General features: G+C 36.8%; 2 protein-coding genes across 2 annotated transcripts in view; both read left to right on the plus strand.

The window, feature by feature from the left end:
* CARNMT1 (carnosine N-methyltransferase 1) overlaps positions 1 to 6,331 on the plus strand; it is a 19,572-nt gene extending 13,241 nt beyond the window's left edge. The window contains exons 5-8 of the mRNA XM_062512697.1: positions 1,265 to 1,443; positions 2,407 to 2,520; positions 3,453 to 3,556; positions 3,798 to 6,331. Of these exons, the coding sequence (XP_062368681.1) occupies positions 1,265 to 1,443; positions 2,407 to 2,520; positions 3,453 to 3,556; positions 3,798 to 3,899 (499 nt within the window). The 3' untranslated portion in view covers positions 3,900 to 6,331. The remainder of the gene's footprint in view (positions 1 to 1,264; positions 1,444 to 2,406; positions 2,521 to 3,452; positions 3,557 to 3,797) is intronic.
* Positions 6,332 to 6,722: 391 nt separating this feature from the next.
* CZH9orf40 (chromosome Z C9orf40 homolog) lies at positions 6,723 to 10,358 on the plus strand. The gene is made up of 2 exons (XM_062513339.1): positions 6,723 to 7,064; positions 9,778 to 10,358. Exons 1-2 carry the CDS (start codon positions 6,744 to 6,746, stop codon positions 9,934 to 9,936), a joined length of 480 nt encoding a protein of 159 aa, XP_062369323.1. The 5' UTR covers positions 6,723 to 6,743; the 3' UTR covers positions 9,937 to 10,358.
* The last annotated feature ends 3,689 nt before the right edge of the window (positions 10,359 to 14,047 follow it).

Here is a 14,047-nt window from a genome sequence, read left to right on the forward strand (position 1 = left end):
TTTGAAGTAAAAATTGTTGGAAATGGATATTTTTCAAGCTTGTATATGAAAAAAGACTGCTGTTTTGTATTAAATTGGAACTGTTTCAAAGTCTGAATGAACATGAGCTCTTTTCTAATTTTTTTTTTTTAACTGCTGTTCCCATAGTAAGGGGACTTTGGTTTTGGGTTTGCTTTTTTTAAACCAGCTGCATATGTCTGATATTTATATGTGAGGAAAGTAGTTGGACACTGTATTACTGCTGCTCCAATTTCAGTGTTTAACTGATAAATAGAGATATGACATGGAGAAGGTAAAAAATATTATTTCAATCACTTTTATCACAAATATATTCTAGTCACCAGCCAAAAGAGTGCACTTTCTGTAATCCAAGAGATTGTTTGCAGTTTATGAATTGCTAGATGATATGTATTTTGTGGGACAGGTACGTCCTGTATTTTGTGGGACAGATATGTCCTCTGTTATCTTTAAAAGAAAATGTTTTTTCATTTTTTAGTTACAAACTAATTTTACAGGATGGTGGGAAAAGCTTCCTGTTAAATGGTGCGTTTTATCACTATTAAAAATATGAGTTGATTTCATTAGTCATGTCAATCCAGAAACTCTGTTTTGCAAAGACACGTTTGCTTAGCATGATTGCAAGGATCCAGATGTTACAAATGTAAAATTGCTTCAGACTTAAAATTACTATTTTTGTACCTGGCAAAATGGCACTTAATTATATTTTCAGTTTTTAAAGCATCTTTTCAGTTATCCTCTGAAAAATGCTTTTGATTAGCTGTGCTTCAAAATTTCCTATGATTTGGTTCAGGAACGTCTAGAATGATAACAGACCTCTCCAAGAAAAATCATGGAACTGTTGCTACCAAGTTTTCTTTGTTTGTTTGTTTGGTTTTTTTAGTAGGAAGAGAGATGATGCAGCAAATCTCAGCTTTATGGAATATAGCAAATCTAAAGTTTCATTAATGTTACAATATAAACATACGTGTTTTCTTCTCAGCAGAGAAATAAGTTGGGGAAAATGATAAGTCATAAAAGAAAATTCTAAAGCTAAAAAAGGCAATTACTTTGTGGTTGTGATTTTGTTTCAGATTAAAATTAGGGGTTTTTTATCAGTTTGCTGTTATGGGCAGTCTAAAGTGTTGTGAACTAGATTAAGTCTTCTGGCAAGTGTGAAGCTCTTACAAGAACTTGGACCGTTATATTTCTAGATTATAGATAAGCAATTAGTTGAAAAAAAATTGGTGGTTTTCATATTTTGCAGATGCTCTCAAATTAATTCATGTAAGCTTTATCCTTGGATTCATCAATTTAGCAATAACAGAAGATCTGCTGATCAGATACGACCAATTTATTTCCCAGATGTTGATCCTCACAGTCTTCCTTCTGGTTCAAACTTCTCTATGACAGCAGGGGATTTTCAGGAAATTTATTCTGAATGCAGTGAGTAAATGCAAACTTCTAGGCTATCCATGTAACTTTACATACTTTCAGAGTATTTGGGACAGATTATAAAGAGAATGGAAGTGCATCTACCAGTATTAAGTATAAAGAACTGTCTATGGCAAGATTCTCTTGCTGAGAATATTTCTCCAGCTGTATCAACAAATCAGCTTTTCTTCCTAGTTATTGAAAATGTGGACACCTCCTTGTGTAGCAGATCTTGCAGCAGTCTTTCCCACAGCTGCTTAATTTCTGAAGATTTTATCTTTAACAGTAGAACATCCAAGACTGGGATAAATTAAGACTTCTAATGTTTTTTATTTACAGAACTTAAAACTTTTGCTATTTCAAGAATACCTGTTTAGAGAAAAACAGGGAGACTCATGCTTTAAAAGGTAGACTTCAAAAATTCCTGCATATTGAATTGACTAGTTAAAAACAGCTGGGGAGATACTCAAATACTGAGTAAAATGCTTTAAAACTAAGTGACTTTGAAGATACACTTTAGTGTGCAGACTTGTATTGTTCTAGATACTAACTAGGGAGGCCTAAAATGACTGGAGATTTTTGCATGCAGTTGTATTTTTAACAGTTATGATGAAATTCATAGGACAGGTGAGTGATAGCACACTAGGGCCTTCATTATATAAAATTATATATATTATATACTGTAAAATGTAAATGTTGTAATACTACATTTTCTATAAATGTATGAACAGTTTTGTTAAGTGAGTAATAAGTATATGTAATATTGTAGTCTGTGTATGTGTACATATACACACATGAATACAAGTCAAATGACTCCAAAGTGTTTAACAGTTTTTAGTGTAAACCAAAATACTTTATTTAGTTGCAAACAAAATTATGAGCCTTCAGGTGCTGTTAGTTAGGGTTAAATGATGAACGTTTACAGGGTTAAAAGCACTGAAACTAATCTCTATATACTTTGTTCTTTTCCTGCAGATACATGGGACTGTGTAGCAACTTGCTTTTTCATAGATACAGCGCATAATGTTATTGATTATATTGATACTATATGGAAAATACTAAAGCCTGGAGGAATATGGATAAATGTAGGCAAGTGTGACCAGCCACTCTTTTTGACTTATTTTTGATAGTATATTTGAAAAGTGTGTGAATGATTATGTCTATGCAGAGACTGTACAGCTAGAAAAATACAGGGCTTGGAAATGATCTCAGAAGTGTTCAAAATATGTACAGATGTTTGCTAGTTACAATCAAGTCAACACTCTATGATTTTTAAATAAGTAACTAGATCTTGCCAGTGGCAGGTTTTGCATTCATGCATCGGATGTTTGTTTTTTGACAAATATAGTATTCTGTGGGGTTTTTTGCTATTTTTCTAAGAAAACAGAACTTCAAAGTACATTCTTGGTTCTTTGTTTTTCTTTCCAATGTCTAATTGGTACTCTGATTCGAAGCAAAAGTTTTGGGAATGAGATTTGATTGGAGTCTTCCTTGGTGAAGGAATGTTAGACAAGACACAGGCACTAAACATTATGTATACTAAAAACTGGTGACTCTCTGGTCAATCAGTCATGCTCCCAGTCCCAGCCAGTCAGAGTTGTTAGCAGAGCTCCTAGAGAGACTTCTATAATCTGAGCTATATAGACAGCAATGATGCTTGACTGAAGAAATTTTAAGATACAGAAAACAAAATCTGGTAGGAAATGTTGTAAACTGTTAAATAAGAGCTAAAGTAATTAGTTTTCATTTTGCATTGATTCTGAAATTCGTTATAAGAATCATACTCAAGTAACAGCAATATGTTCTTTTGTCAGAATTTATACAATCATAAAATGGTTTGGCTTGGAAGGGATCTTAAATATAATCTAGTTCCAACCCTCCTGCCCTGGGCAGGGAACTTTCCATATTTTTGAGTATGTGAATCTGGATATAACTGTTTGCTGCACTATCAGTATATACTTTTGATTTTTAAAACATTTTGTCTTTTTGATAGCAATTTCTGTTGTATCTTTTTACTTTAGGTCCTCTCCTTTACCATTTTGAAAACTTGGGAAATGAACTTTCCATAGAATTAAGCTACGAGGATATAAAAAATGTTATCCTGCAATATGGATTCCATATAGAGGTAAGAAGATGCTGTAGTTTGCAATAAGCAGTACTGTTATGAATCAGACAAACTGTTTGAATAAACCAACATAAATTTCATTCAATACAATAATGGCATATATTAATGACTTCACAGAGTATTATGTATCGCGTGCTTTTCTCAAGTGTAGAGATGAGCCACATAATCTAATAACCGTATAGCATTTTCCTGTGTAGTTCTTGTACAGAAGCTGTCTTTAAAACTGCCACTTTGTTTTCAGGTGGAGAAAGAATCTGTACTGTCAACTTACACTGTGAATGAACTCTCCATGATGAAATACTACTATGAATGTGTGTTGTTTGTGGTGAGAAAACCAGAATAGTAATGGTCTGAATAGGTTAATGAGAAAATCATGTTGGTTTGAAAGCTAGAAATGTGAATAAAATCATCTGGTGATACATGGACACAACCTCAAATCAGTGGTGCCTTCTTGTTCCTAAGAGGATAATAGATAGTGTCTATTTTCTTAATCTCTGTATTGCTATTCAGACATATACTATGCCATGCATATTCATAATACACTTGTAAAAGATTAAATGTTCACAGGCACTGTCTTTGTGCTTTGGAATGCATTAAATAAAAAAGCAAAAGTGTTTTCTTGAGAACAAAATTTAATCTTTGCCATAACTAGACTAATTCTCTGCTAATGCTGCCTCATTTCTCATAGATTTATAGTGCTCTTTTTTTCTACTTGATGATATTAGGAATGCATGGAGGTGCTTATTGTACTAGCTGTATCACCTTTAGAGAAGTATTAGTAAATGTGTACTTAAATTATGAAGTCTGAAATGGTTGAGAAGTGGTAAAATTATTTTTGACAGATAAAATAGTCATCAGAACTGAAGTATGATATGATATGATATGATATTGCACAAATTCTGATGTCTGGCTGTACCACTATTAAAGGTTTAATCAAAAAACCATAACCTGTAGGCTATGTGAAAGCTGAATACTGAGTGAAGAAAAAGCAGAATATCACAGAGAAGCAGTATGTTAACTTCAGTTCAAGAAAACACTGGTCTTGATTGATCCTAATGTTGCAACTGAAATGTGTTAGATGCATTGCCTTCTTGAAATAACACTGATTTTGAGTCATCATCTTACTCTTTAAGCCAGAACTTTTAAAGTTGTAGGTAGTATCACAAAAGTACCTGTCGGAGCAGTGAAGTTATATGTAAATATGTGCTATAACCTCATTACTTCCCTCTAAGCCAGGAAACACAGGCCAGATGGTAGACAATTTCCTTGTACCTTCAGACACACTATTTCACCCTTGTGACTTCTTGGTTTCTACTACTAATGTGTTTTTTTTTTTTCCTAACAGATGTATCTTAGGTGAATATTTAATCAACAAGTCATTATATAACCTACAAGAAGCTGTCATGCCACATGCAATCTCATGTCACTTTCAAGTTATGTACATGAGAAAAACCTTAATTAACAGTCACTAGTCTGAGATGAGGTATTTTATTTTCATGATATATTGACTACCTTAAGTGCCATTGGGGATGCATTTTCAAAAATATGTTTAAAATATAAAACAATTAGGATGAGGGCTGATATTTTTTTTTTTTCATATTTAGCTGTAAGGACACTGGTCAGTAGCTTGTTTGTTTCTGATTATTTTTTGTCCTGTCTTTCATGGTGATGTCCTAATGACATCTCTTTTTAATAGATCTGTTACTGGCTTTTCAATTTTTCTAATCAAGGCCAGAAATTTGTGCCTTTATTCCTAAATTGAAAATCTGCAAGGAGGGAAAACAAACCTAAAAAAAAAACCCCAATATTTTCAACACTGTGTAAGAGCATACGATTGTATATGTTTCAGTATTGTGCCCCTTTCTGCTTAGAATTCTGATTGAGAGCAGAGGCTTTTGGTACAAATAAGTTTTGAAGTTTGGCTTAAAACTACTCTTCTTTGAATTCTCGTTTTAAAAGTGCATGAACTGTCAGAAGTTCTAGTCTGCTCTGGGGGAGATCTGTTTAAGCATTAAACACTGCTATTCAGCAAATAATTTAAAAGTCCTTGTGTGGCTAAAAGTACAAAAACAGATGCTTTAATTGACATATTGTACCATTTTATCTTTGAGGCAATTTGTGGTTCTTTGCTTTTAATCTGCTTCTTTTAGGTAGAGTATGATTAGTAATTTACTTGATTTTCAAGCTTCTTGAAATAAGACAGAGGCTAGGTGAATGTCAAGTTGATGTCGAGGAGCATATCTATCTGTAATACTACCCAGCTGCTGCCCCTTACACAGTGTAATTTAAAATGTGTTCTGTTTTTCAAAAATAAGCAATGGAACTCGTTATTTATGGTTGAGTGTCAATATCCTGTGGTCTGGTGGTTTTTCTTCCTTGCCCACTCCATGTTATCACAGGTGCCATTTTTATATGTTCTCTGAAAATATTTTTACATATGGTGTAATACAGTGATGAGCTTTTATTTCTAATCTAGAAAATGCTGTTTTTTTCCCAGAATATTCTGCTTTTAAATTGCAACAGTCACACTGAGAGGTGGAAACAAAATAGTCTTGTGAATGAGCTGTTAGTAGTGTCTTACCTGCAGTCCCGTTTATGAGTTCTTAGAATTTGCGACTTGTACTGTAATGCACAGGGATAATTGTGTATTGTAGAATTTGGTCATTGTTTTATTTAGTTTTATATGCGGGGGGAAATGCTCAAGGTCTTTGTTAGCCAAGACTGTTTCTTTAAGGTCACTATTAAAGTATACATGGTAACAGGTGTAAAATAAAATGCTGCATAATCTTCAGTGTAGAACTTCTTTATATGGAGTTTAATAAATGTAAAACGTCCTGTATTTTTTTTTTAATGTGTTTTATTGTGGAACCGTTTGCAAAGATGCTACGAGTGGGAAGTTTTATGTCTCCGTGTGCACTTCCCACAGTTTTCGGTGCGTGTAAGGGCCTGGGTTTTTTGCATATTAAAGCTCGCTGTAAAGCTCGACGTCCGGCGTATCTGGCTCCGTCCCTGGTGGCCGGGCTCGGGTTTGGCCGGGGGGCGCTTCCCGCCCGCTCCTCCCGTCAGGCACTGCGGCCGCCGGCCCCGCCCTTCGGCCGCGGCGCACATGCGCGCTGGAGCGCCCTCGCGCCGCGCAGGCGCCAGCCGCACGCACGAGTCCCGCGGAGCCGCTGGCGCGCGGCCCCTCATGGCCAAGCGGCGCGCGGAGCCGCTGATGTGTCACGTGCCCGTGAAGCGGCTGCTGCGCGAGCCGGCGCTGCCCCGCGCGGGCGAGCGGCGGCCCCGGGCAGAGCCGGGAGGAGCGGGCCCCGCCGCGCCCAAGCGCCCGCTGGAGGAGGCGGAGGCGCCGCCGGGAAAGCGGATCGGTCCCGGCGCCCCTCGTGCGCAGCCGGGGGATGCGGGCGGCGGGCGGCGGCGGCGCGGCGGGACCGCGGCGCCCCGGGACGCGCCGGCGGCGGAGGGACGGGCGGGCGGCCGGGGTGAAGAGCGGGCCGCCGTCCCCGCAGAGGTAACTGAGCGGGGCGGGCCCGGGTCGCTCGCCCGCGGGGAGGGAAGCGAGGGGCGGTGCCGGTAGCGGCTGAAGCGTGTCTGCGGGACGCGGGTGTCCGCCGGGGGTGCTGGCGGCCTCATCGGGCGCGCTCGGTTCCGCCCAGCCCCTCCTGGCCGCGAGCCTCCTAAAACTCTTGTTTTTGACTTATTTGAGGCTAGAGAAGCATCGTACAGCTTCACCGGTCCCTCCCCCGCTCCGAACCATGAAAAGGATGGGAAACAGCCTGACCATTTACCTGAGCTTATGCTCAGCTTCATATCCAGCAGTGCGGTGGAAGATTGCCGAGGTTATTCTGCTGTCGCCCCTGTTGTGTGGGGGTGAAGGTTAGGCTCACTACAGCGTCATCTTCCTGAACATGGTGTTTTGACATAAAATATCAATGTCAGGAGCTGTTTTTTTAACAAAAACGTTTAGCGGAGGCAGTGGTCGGAGGAAAGGCATCAGTATAATAATGATTAGAGTATATTGGAACGACTTTACTGGTTAACTTTAAACCATATATATTTTTCTTCCTGGCCTCGACTGCATTTTACACAGTAGTTCTGAAAACAATGTTTGGTACATACAAAGAAAACTTTAATTAATTAAAAAAAACAACCAACCAAAAAAACCCCCACACAACCAAAACAAATAGAGATCAAATTTCACATGTTTCAAACACAGAAGTTTGTTGTGTGGTAAACTGGCTTTTCCTCTCGCCTCGATCTTGTATGGCCAAACAATTAGATTCAGTGATATGGAAGTGGAATAAAGTCTGGTCAGGTTAGATGGGCTTTGAACGGCAGTTGTAGACTCTGGTTTTGAGAATTTGACACCTTTCATAGTACAACACCCACTTATGATCTGTAACGAAAACAGTGGCTTTTCTTTCTCAAGGTCTGCCATTTTGTGTTTCCTTGGTTGATTGATTTGTAAGTGGGTAGAAATTCAGGTAAAATTGTACATCCTGTGAATATTATACAACCATTTTAAACTCAATGATATTTTACATTTTTGAAGAGACAACCCGTGTATTCATAAATGTGTGTTCATAAACATAGTAGTTAAACATTTTGAACAAACCTCTGCAGAACAGTTTGACTCCCATCATGGGTATAATGCTGGACTTTTACTTGTTCTTGGCGTTATTTGGCATAACTTTGTAAGCTTTAGCAGTGGTCGGGAGACCACAAGTCCCTTGAATTTCCACACTGTCAAGATCAGTCATCTGTATAAAATACTTTTCTAAGAGTGCATTTTTAACGGGATATTTCTCTCAGTACAGTATTGTATAAAAATGATTTAGTTTTAAAATAGAATTTGATTAACACCTCAGGCTTCCAATTTCTGTGTGTCCTACCTGTGTATTTTAAATCTTTTATAATGATATTTCTGATCATGATTTTTACACCTTTCTGAAAATACAATCCCAAGGTTGGTATTATTCTTTGCTGTTTATGGCTTGTGTATTTAATTAATTTCACAGAGTTTTTGTTAAAGTTTAAAGCATTATATTAGTTGGCCAGAGAAGAAAGATTATCTTAATTTTATTTCCTAGTATGCTTTTGCAACTAGAGTCGGAAAACCTAACTCCTTAAATATTACACAACTTAGTTTTTAGAAGCTGAGCTTTTATATGTCTGAGCTTACTGTGAGTTGCCTACCTTGATCTGAGAAATACCAAAAACAGTTATACCAGTTTATTTGTTAAAAATACTTCTGTTCAGTATCTGGTACAGCTGAGACAGTGAAGTAACTATTTAAAAATTCAAATTGTATGCTCGGAAAAATGCAAACCCAATATAATATGGAAATGCATTAATTTAGCTTTGTGTCAGCATTCACTGTTTTTATATACCAGAAGTGCTGGTGACCTAAAAAATGACTTAGGTAATTCCTCTTCCTAGGTGTATCATCTCCATAGAAATATACACAGCTTGGCCACTGTTGATAAATAACTGTAATACGTTTATAAACGGGCAGTGTGCTTTCTCATAGACCTTAAAAAAAAGTAAAACTGTCAGGTCATATTAAGTTAGTAGATGAGGGTGTGTTTCTCCAAGGTTTTTTGAGGTACTGTCTAGTTAATGCCAAGGTTGTGTGTTTGCTCCTCATATGGGCCATTTATTTAAAGAGCTGCACTTGCTGGTCCTTGTGGCTCCCTTCCAGCTCAGAGTATTCTGTGATTCTTTAGCTTTCCTCTCTTGAATACAAAGTTTGGATACAGAAAAGAAGAAACATAATGTGGTTAAAACACTAAAATGCTTTATTTCTCCTGCATATATCATCCCTCTGAGTTTCTGTTAAGCAGGTAAATGCATTCTTTTGAATAGCAGTTTCTTAATGTGAATGAAATTTGTATACTGTTATGAGAAGAAGAAGCAGTGAGCTGTTTTTGCATGTAAAATCCAATGATTGTATAAGTTTTCCACTTTTTTTCTGCGCGAAAGTTGTAAGTTCAAGAAATTTATGAAATTACGGAAGCTGCTACATAATTCTTTGCAAGAGTATTTAAAAAGGCAGAAGTAAATAATGATCTAGCTAAGAATGAACATTAAAATAATTGTGAATATATAATAGCTGAATGACTCTTCCTGATTTCAGTTTCTCATAATAAAAGTTCATAATTTTCTGCTGTTGGTATGCAAATCAGTGTTTTGTTAACTTTTTGTTTATTTGTCTCTTTTCAAAGCAAGAAGAAGAATTCTGTCAGTATAACTCATTCCTGTATTGGAGAGCACCACTGCCTGCAGTTGATTTGTCTGATATTCAGAGCTTAGATGAAGAGACTCCATCAGGTGCTAAAGCTGCTGCAAGGACTGATACCACAGAGACTGAGATGGAAACCTGATCAGTTGTTTCATACCTGTGCATCTATTCCTGGGAAACTTGTTTCCATTGAGATTCAGGTTTTGTTCCTTGGATGAATAATAAGTAAGCTTATGCTGTCTTGGAGAAACTGTTGTGGCAGTCTTTAAAAGCAAATCTGAGTTGCCTTAGTGGATGGGATAAATGGTATTGGGTACTTAACAGTAAGCTGTCTGGAGGTGTGCAGTAAGGAGGAGCCAACAGAGTCTAACAAGAGTACTTGAAAACATAGAGGCAGACTGAAAGAAGAATACATAAAATTGGAACTTTGGGCAGCAATTAAAAGAAATGGGGATATGTTACATGTTGATATGAAATGCAAAATTATTTTGTCCTTAACAAAAAAATATGTGGTACCTGAAAGTGAAATACGTAACGTGAATTTATCATAAAGCACACAAACTAGCGATGTGTAATGTATTTTTTTTTAATGTGTAATAGCTAAACCAAAAAAGAAGAGTCATCAAAACTGGACAAAACAATCCCTTTTCTATGCAAACCAAAAACCAAGTGTGGCAGAGAAGGAGAAGGAAAAGGGATTGCTTTCTGCTGAAAGATACTGCTGTTCTGAAAGGTTTCACATTCTCATTGTGAAAAAGATTTTTCACCTCTTTTTCACATTATGCACAGCAGTGGGCACCCAGTTTTTTATGTTTTTGGTTCATTCTGAAATTGTTCTTAATCTTTGTGACATTGCTCTCAACCAGTTGTTAGCATCTGAACGACACGTTTGAGCAAATGTGTCAAAGGAAGTTAGTGCAATATAAAATGACCACACACTCTTTCAAACTTTAGTGAATGAGATACAGTTTTTGCAGAGACTGTGAATCTTGCAGAAAGTGTTTGCGGAAGTTCATTCAAATAGTGTTTTTTTGCTGTGAAATAGGAACTTAATGTTTGTGATTTGCAATTTATTTACAAACAAGTACAGTTAGAAGGGTGTCTGTAATAATAGACTGAAGTTGTCTGGGAAGACTTAGATTATGAAAATATGATCTGTTTTTAAGGATAGAAAACACTGTATTTTTTCTGTAATCGTTATGCAAAAAGGCAACTTTTAAATTTTATTTTTTTCTAATAATGTGCTTGCTAAAGGAGAATAAAATTTTGCCTGTGTGTATATGAAAACTTCAGCATTATTACTATGTGAAGTTCTTGACTGTTTCATAAGATTGCTACTTCTTTGTCTTTGTTGATTTACTAGGTCTTTTTGCTTAAAATAGCGAGCTTTTCCGCTATCTTGGTAAACACTTGGAAACTTTATGGTATTTGTGCTGCATAGGTATCTGTTTGTTGCTTATTCGTTTAGCTTATTAAGATCTCTGAATACCTTCTGAAGAAAGGAGGTGGCTTAGTTACTTAGACAGTTCAGGGTGCCTCTTTGGATATCCTTCTAACTTTTGTCAAGAGTAGCTGCATACGTATTTGGACAATATGTGTTTTTCTCAGACAGGTTTAACATTTTGTGTGAGTCCTAATACACCAACTTGTCTTAGGAGGTACTTTGACATTTTTTTAAAAAAACTTTTTCTGGCAAGAAGGCTATAAAACTATTTCATGTTTGCTATAACCAAAATAAATCAGTGAAAAAATAGATTATTAATTTGTTGAGGTGTTTGGATTGGTTATATGATCTAGGGGGTTTTGACCCTAGGGAATACATGTGTTCCAGTATTTGTGAGTTTTATAATATTTCACACCGTCCAGTGTTGTCAGGATCCAGTCAGTATTTTGTGCTATTAGCTAGTATCTTTGCACACAGTTTGCTCTTTTGAAATCTGCTTGATGCTTCACTTGCAGTAGATAACATCCTAGGAATGGCCTGCATTTTATTATTAAAATCTGTCATTCCACTCTGTTTGTGGGACAGAGGATGTTTTAATTATTGCCATTCAAATATATGTTTAATCTATCCCATAGTAAGATAAATAAGTCCTTTACAACAAATTAAGCTTGGAGTGTGCTGTAAGTATGTTTACTTCATTTGCAATTATGCTGAAGGCAAGCACTTTCCTCTTGGTTAGTTCCAGTTATGGACTCTGTTACAGCTTGGAATGTTATGGCTACTTTTAGAGCATTTCCAGAGCTGATTCATTTTTTCCATTCATCTCTTTGCAAATAGAGGTAAATTTAAAACCTTGGAAAACTACTTGAAATTACTCTTGAAGAGTCTGGGTTATACAAAATGCTGGGCCATTGAGGGGGAGTGATGATAGATTACATAAATTTTGCATTAGAGATGACAAAAAATATAAGAAATTAACATTTCTCAGTGTTTGGTGTCTCCAGGTGCCCTGTGACACTGAACTACAAAATTGCTGGTCTTGTCTTCTGACTCAGTTTTTCTAGAGACCATTCATTCAGAATCTGCATATAGACTGTACATAAGCTTAAGATGTTTTAATTGGCATATGCATTAATATCCAGTGAGAAGATGTTATTTTAAGATAAAGAAATGCCGTCACACATCTCGAGACAATTCAGTAGCTGTATACTCACTCACAGTTTTAATTTGATATGGTTTTAAATTTCAGGGGAAAAGAATAATTTATATTTTCTCTAGTTAGCTGGGAGTTTGGTATTCTCTAAAATACTTCTGTCTAAAGGAAGACCCAGTGTCACAAGCTTGTAACTTGTATGGGGTAACCACATCTGGATAGCACCCGGTGCTGCATCAGCAAAGTACAATCAGTGTAAGGGTATAGGCAAAATAGTAAGTCAGATGTAGGAGTTAAGTAGGTTTCAAAGTAGAATTTGACAGCAAAGTAGCATGACCAACATTAGTAAATTTTTTGCATTATTTCTAAATGGAAGGCATGTTTTACGTTATCTCATTTGTGTTTATTGAAGACCTGCATTATGTTCATGGCTCCCAAGATAGATAAACATCTGGGAGGACATTAAAGCTCAGTCCAGATCAGGAAAAATGAACTACTGTGAAAAAGAGGCTGCACAAGTGAACATGTGTTGGGTAAGTAGACTGGTAGAAAAGAAAAAAAAAAAAGTGGAGGATGGAAGATAGATGATCATCATGTAACTCAGCCTGTGAGTGCAGGTATAGTTGGCCAGCAGATCAATGACAAGAATATTTTCAGCATTAGCTCCATCTTCATCACAGCAACATTACAGTAATTTGGTTATGGATGTGAACTAAATGTAACAGGTTTCTCACTGTTTTGACAGTTTCTGGTTGATTTCTTTCCCGTTGGCCAGGAATTTAGTGGGTGTTAAAAAAAGCATGCTTGTATATAGGTACTTGGAAAATATATAGGGTCCTTCATGAAGAAGATAAAAGCATGCAAATGTGTATGTTGCCAGGTGAAACCAAAGATAATTACTATTCAGCATCTGCCAGCATGTTCTAACCCAGAACAGTAGATTCATTTAGGGAAATTAATGTATTCTTTTGTGAAAGCATCTGACCACGGCTCTGGTAAGAGGGGTTAGACTGCAGTGACTCAGTGTTTTCTGCAGCAAAGCTTGTGCTCAAAAAAGCATTTCATAGTAACTGATATGCCTGGGTTGGCTTAGTTACTTCCATGCCTACAGTTATAACTTTGACACTCTAGGTGGCAATACACATTCACAGTAAATTACCATGAATCTGGAAAATGTTTTGGGTGTGCTTTTATTACAGATTGCTACTGAAAATTAAAGCAGTGACATCACAAATGTTAATCATTTCCTTACTTTGATACATAAATAAGGGCTACTCACAAGTTCCTGATCATAAGGGGGTACAAGGTTTTCAGCATAGCTAGAATAAAAACATTGTGTCAAGGAGTTTTGATTAAGCTCTTAATTCTCTCCAAATCTCCTCATCACTCAAAGAAGAAACAAACCAAAAGCAGACAACCAAACCAAATTATCAGTTTACTACATGGGATTTTGTTGTCACTGCTTTGTATCACTGTTTCCTTTAGCTGGAACTGAGAAACAAGCTTTATCAGATTGTGAATTGGATGGAAACCTCAGTTGGTGGCTGAAGGCTACTTAAAGTGTTTAATGATAATATGAGGAAGAAAAAGGTAAGTGCTAATTTGTAAGAAACTAACTCAAGATGTATTTGAATGTCTGTATGTAGGTAACTCTTT

Source organism: Cinclus cinclus, chromosome Z (assembly GCF_963662255.1).
Source record: "Cinclus cinclus chromosome Z, bCinCin1.1, whole genome shotgun sequence".
Classification (NCBI taxonomy): domain Eukaryota; kingdom Metazoa; phylum Chordata; class Aves; order Passeriformes; family Cinclidae; genus Cinclus; species Cinclus cinclus.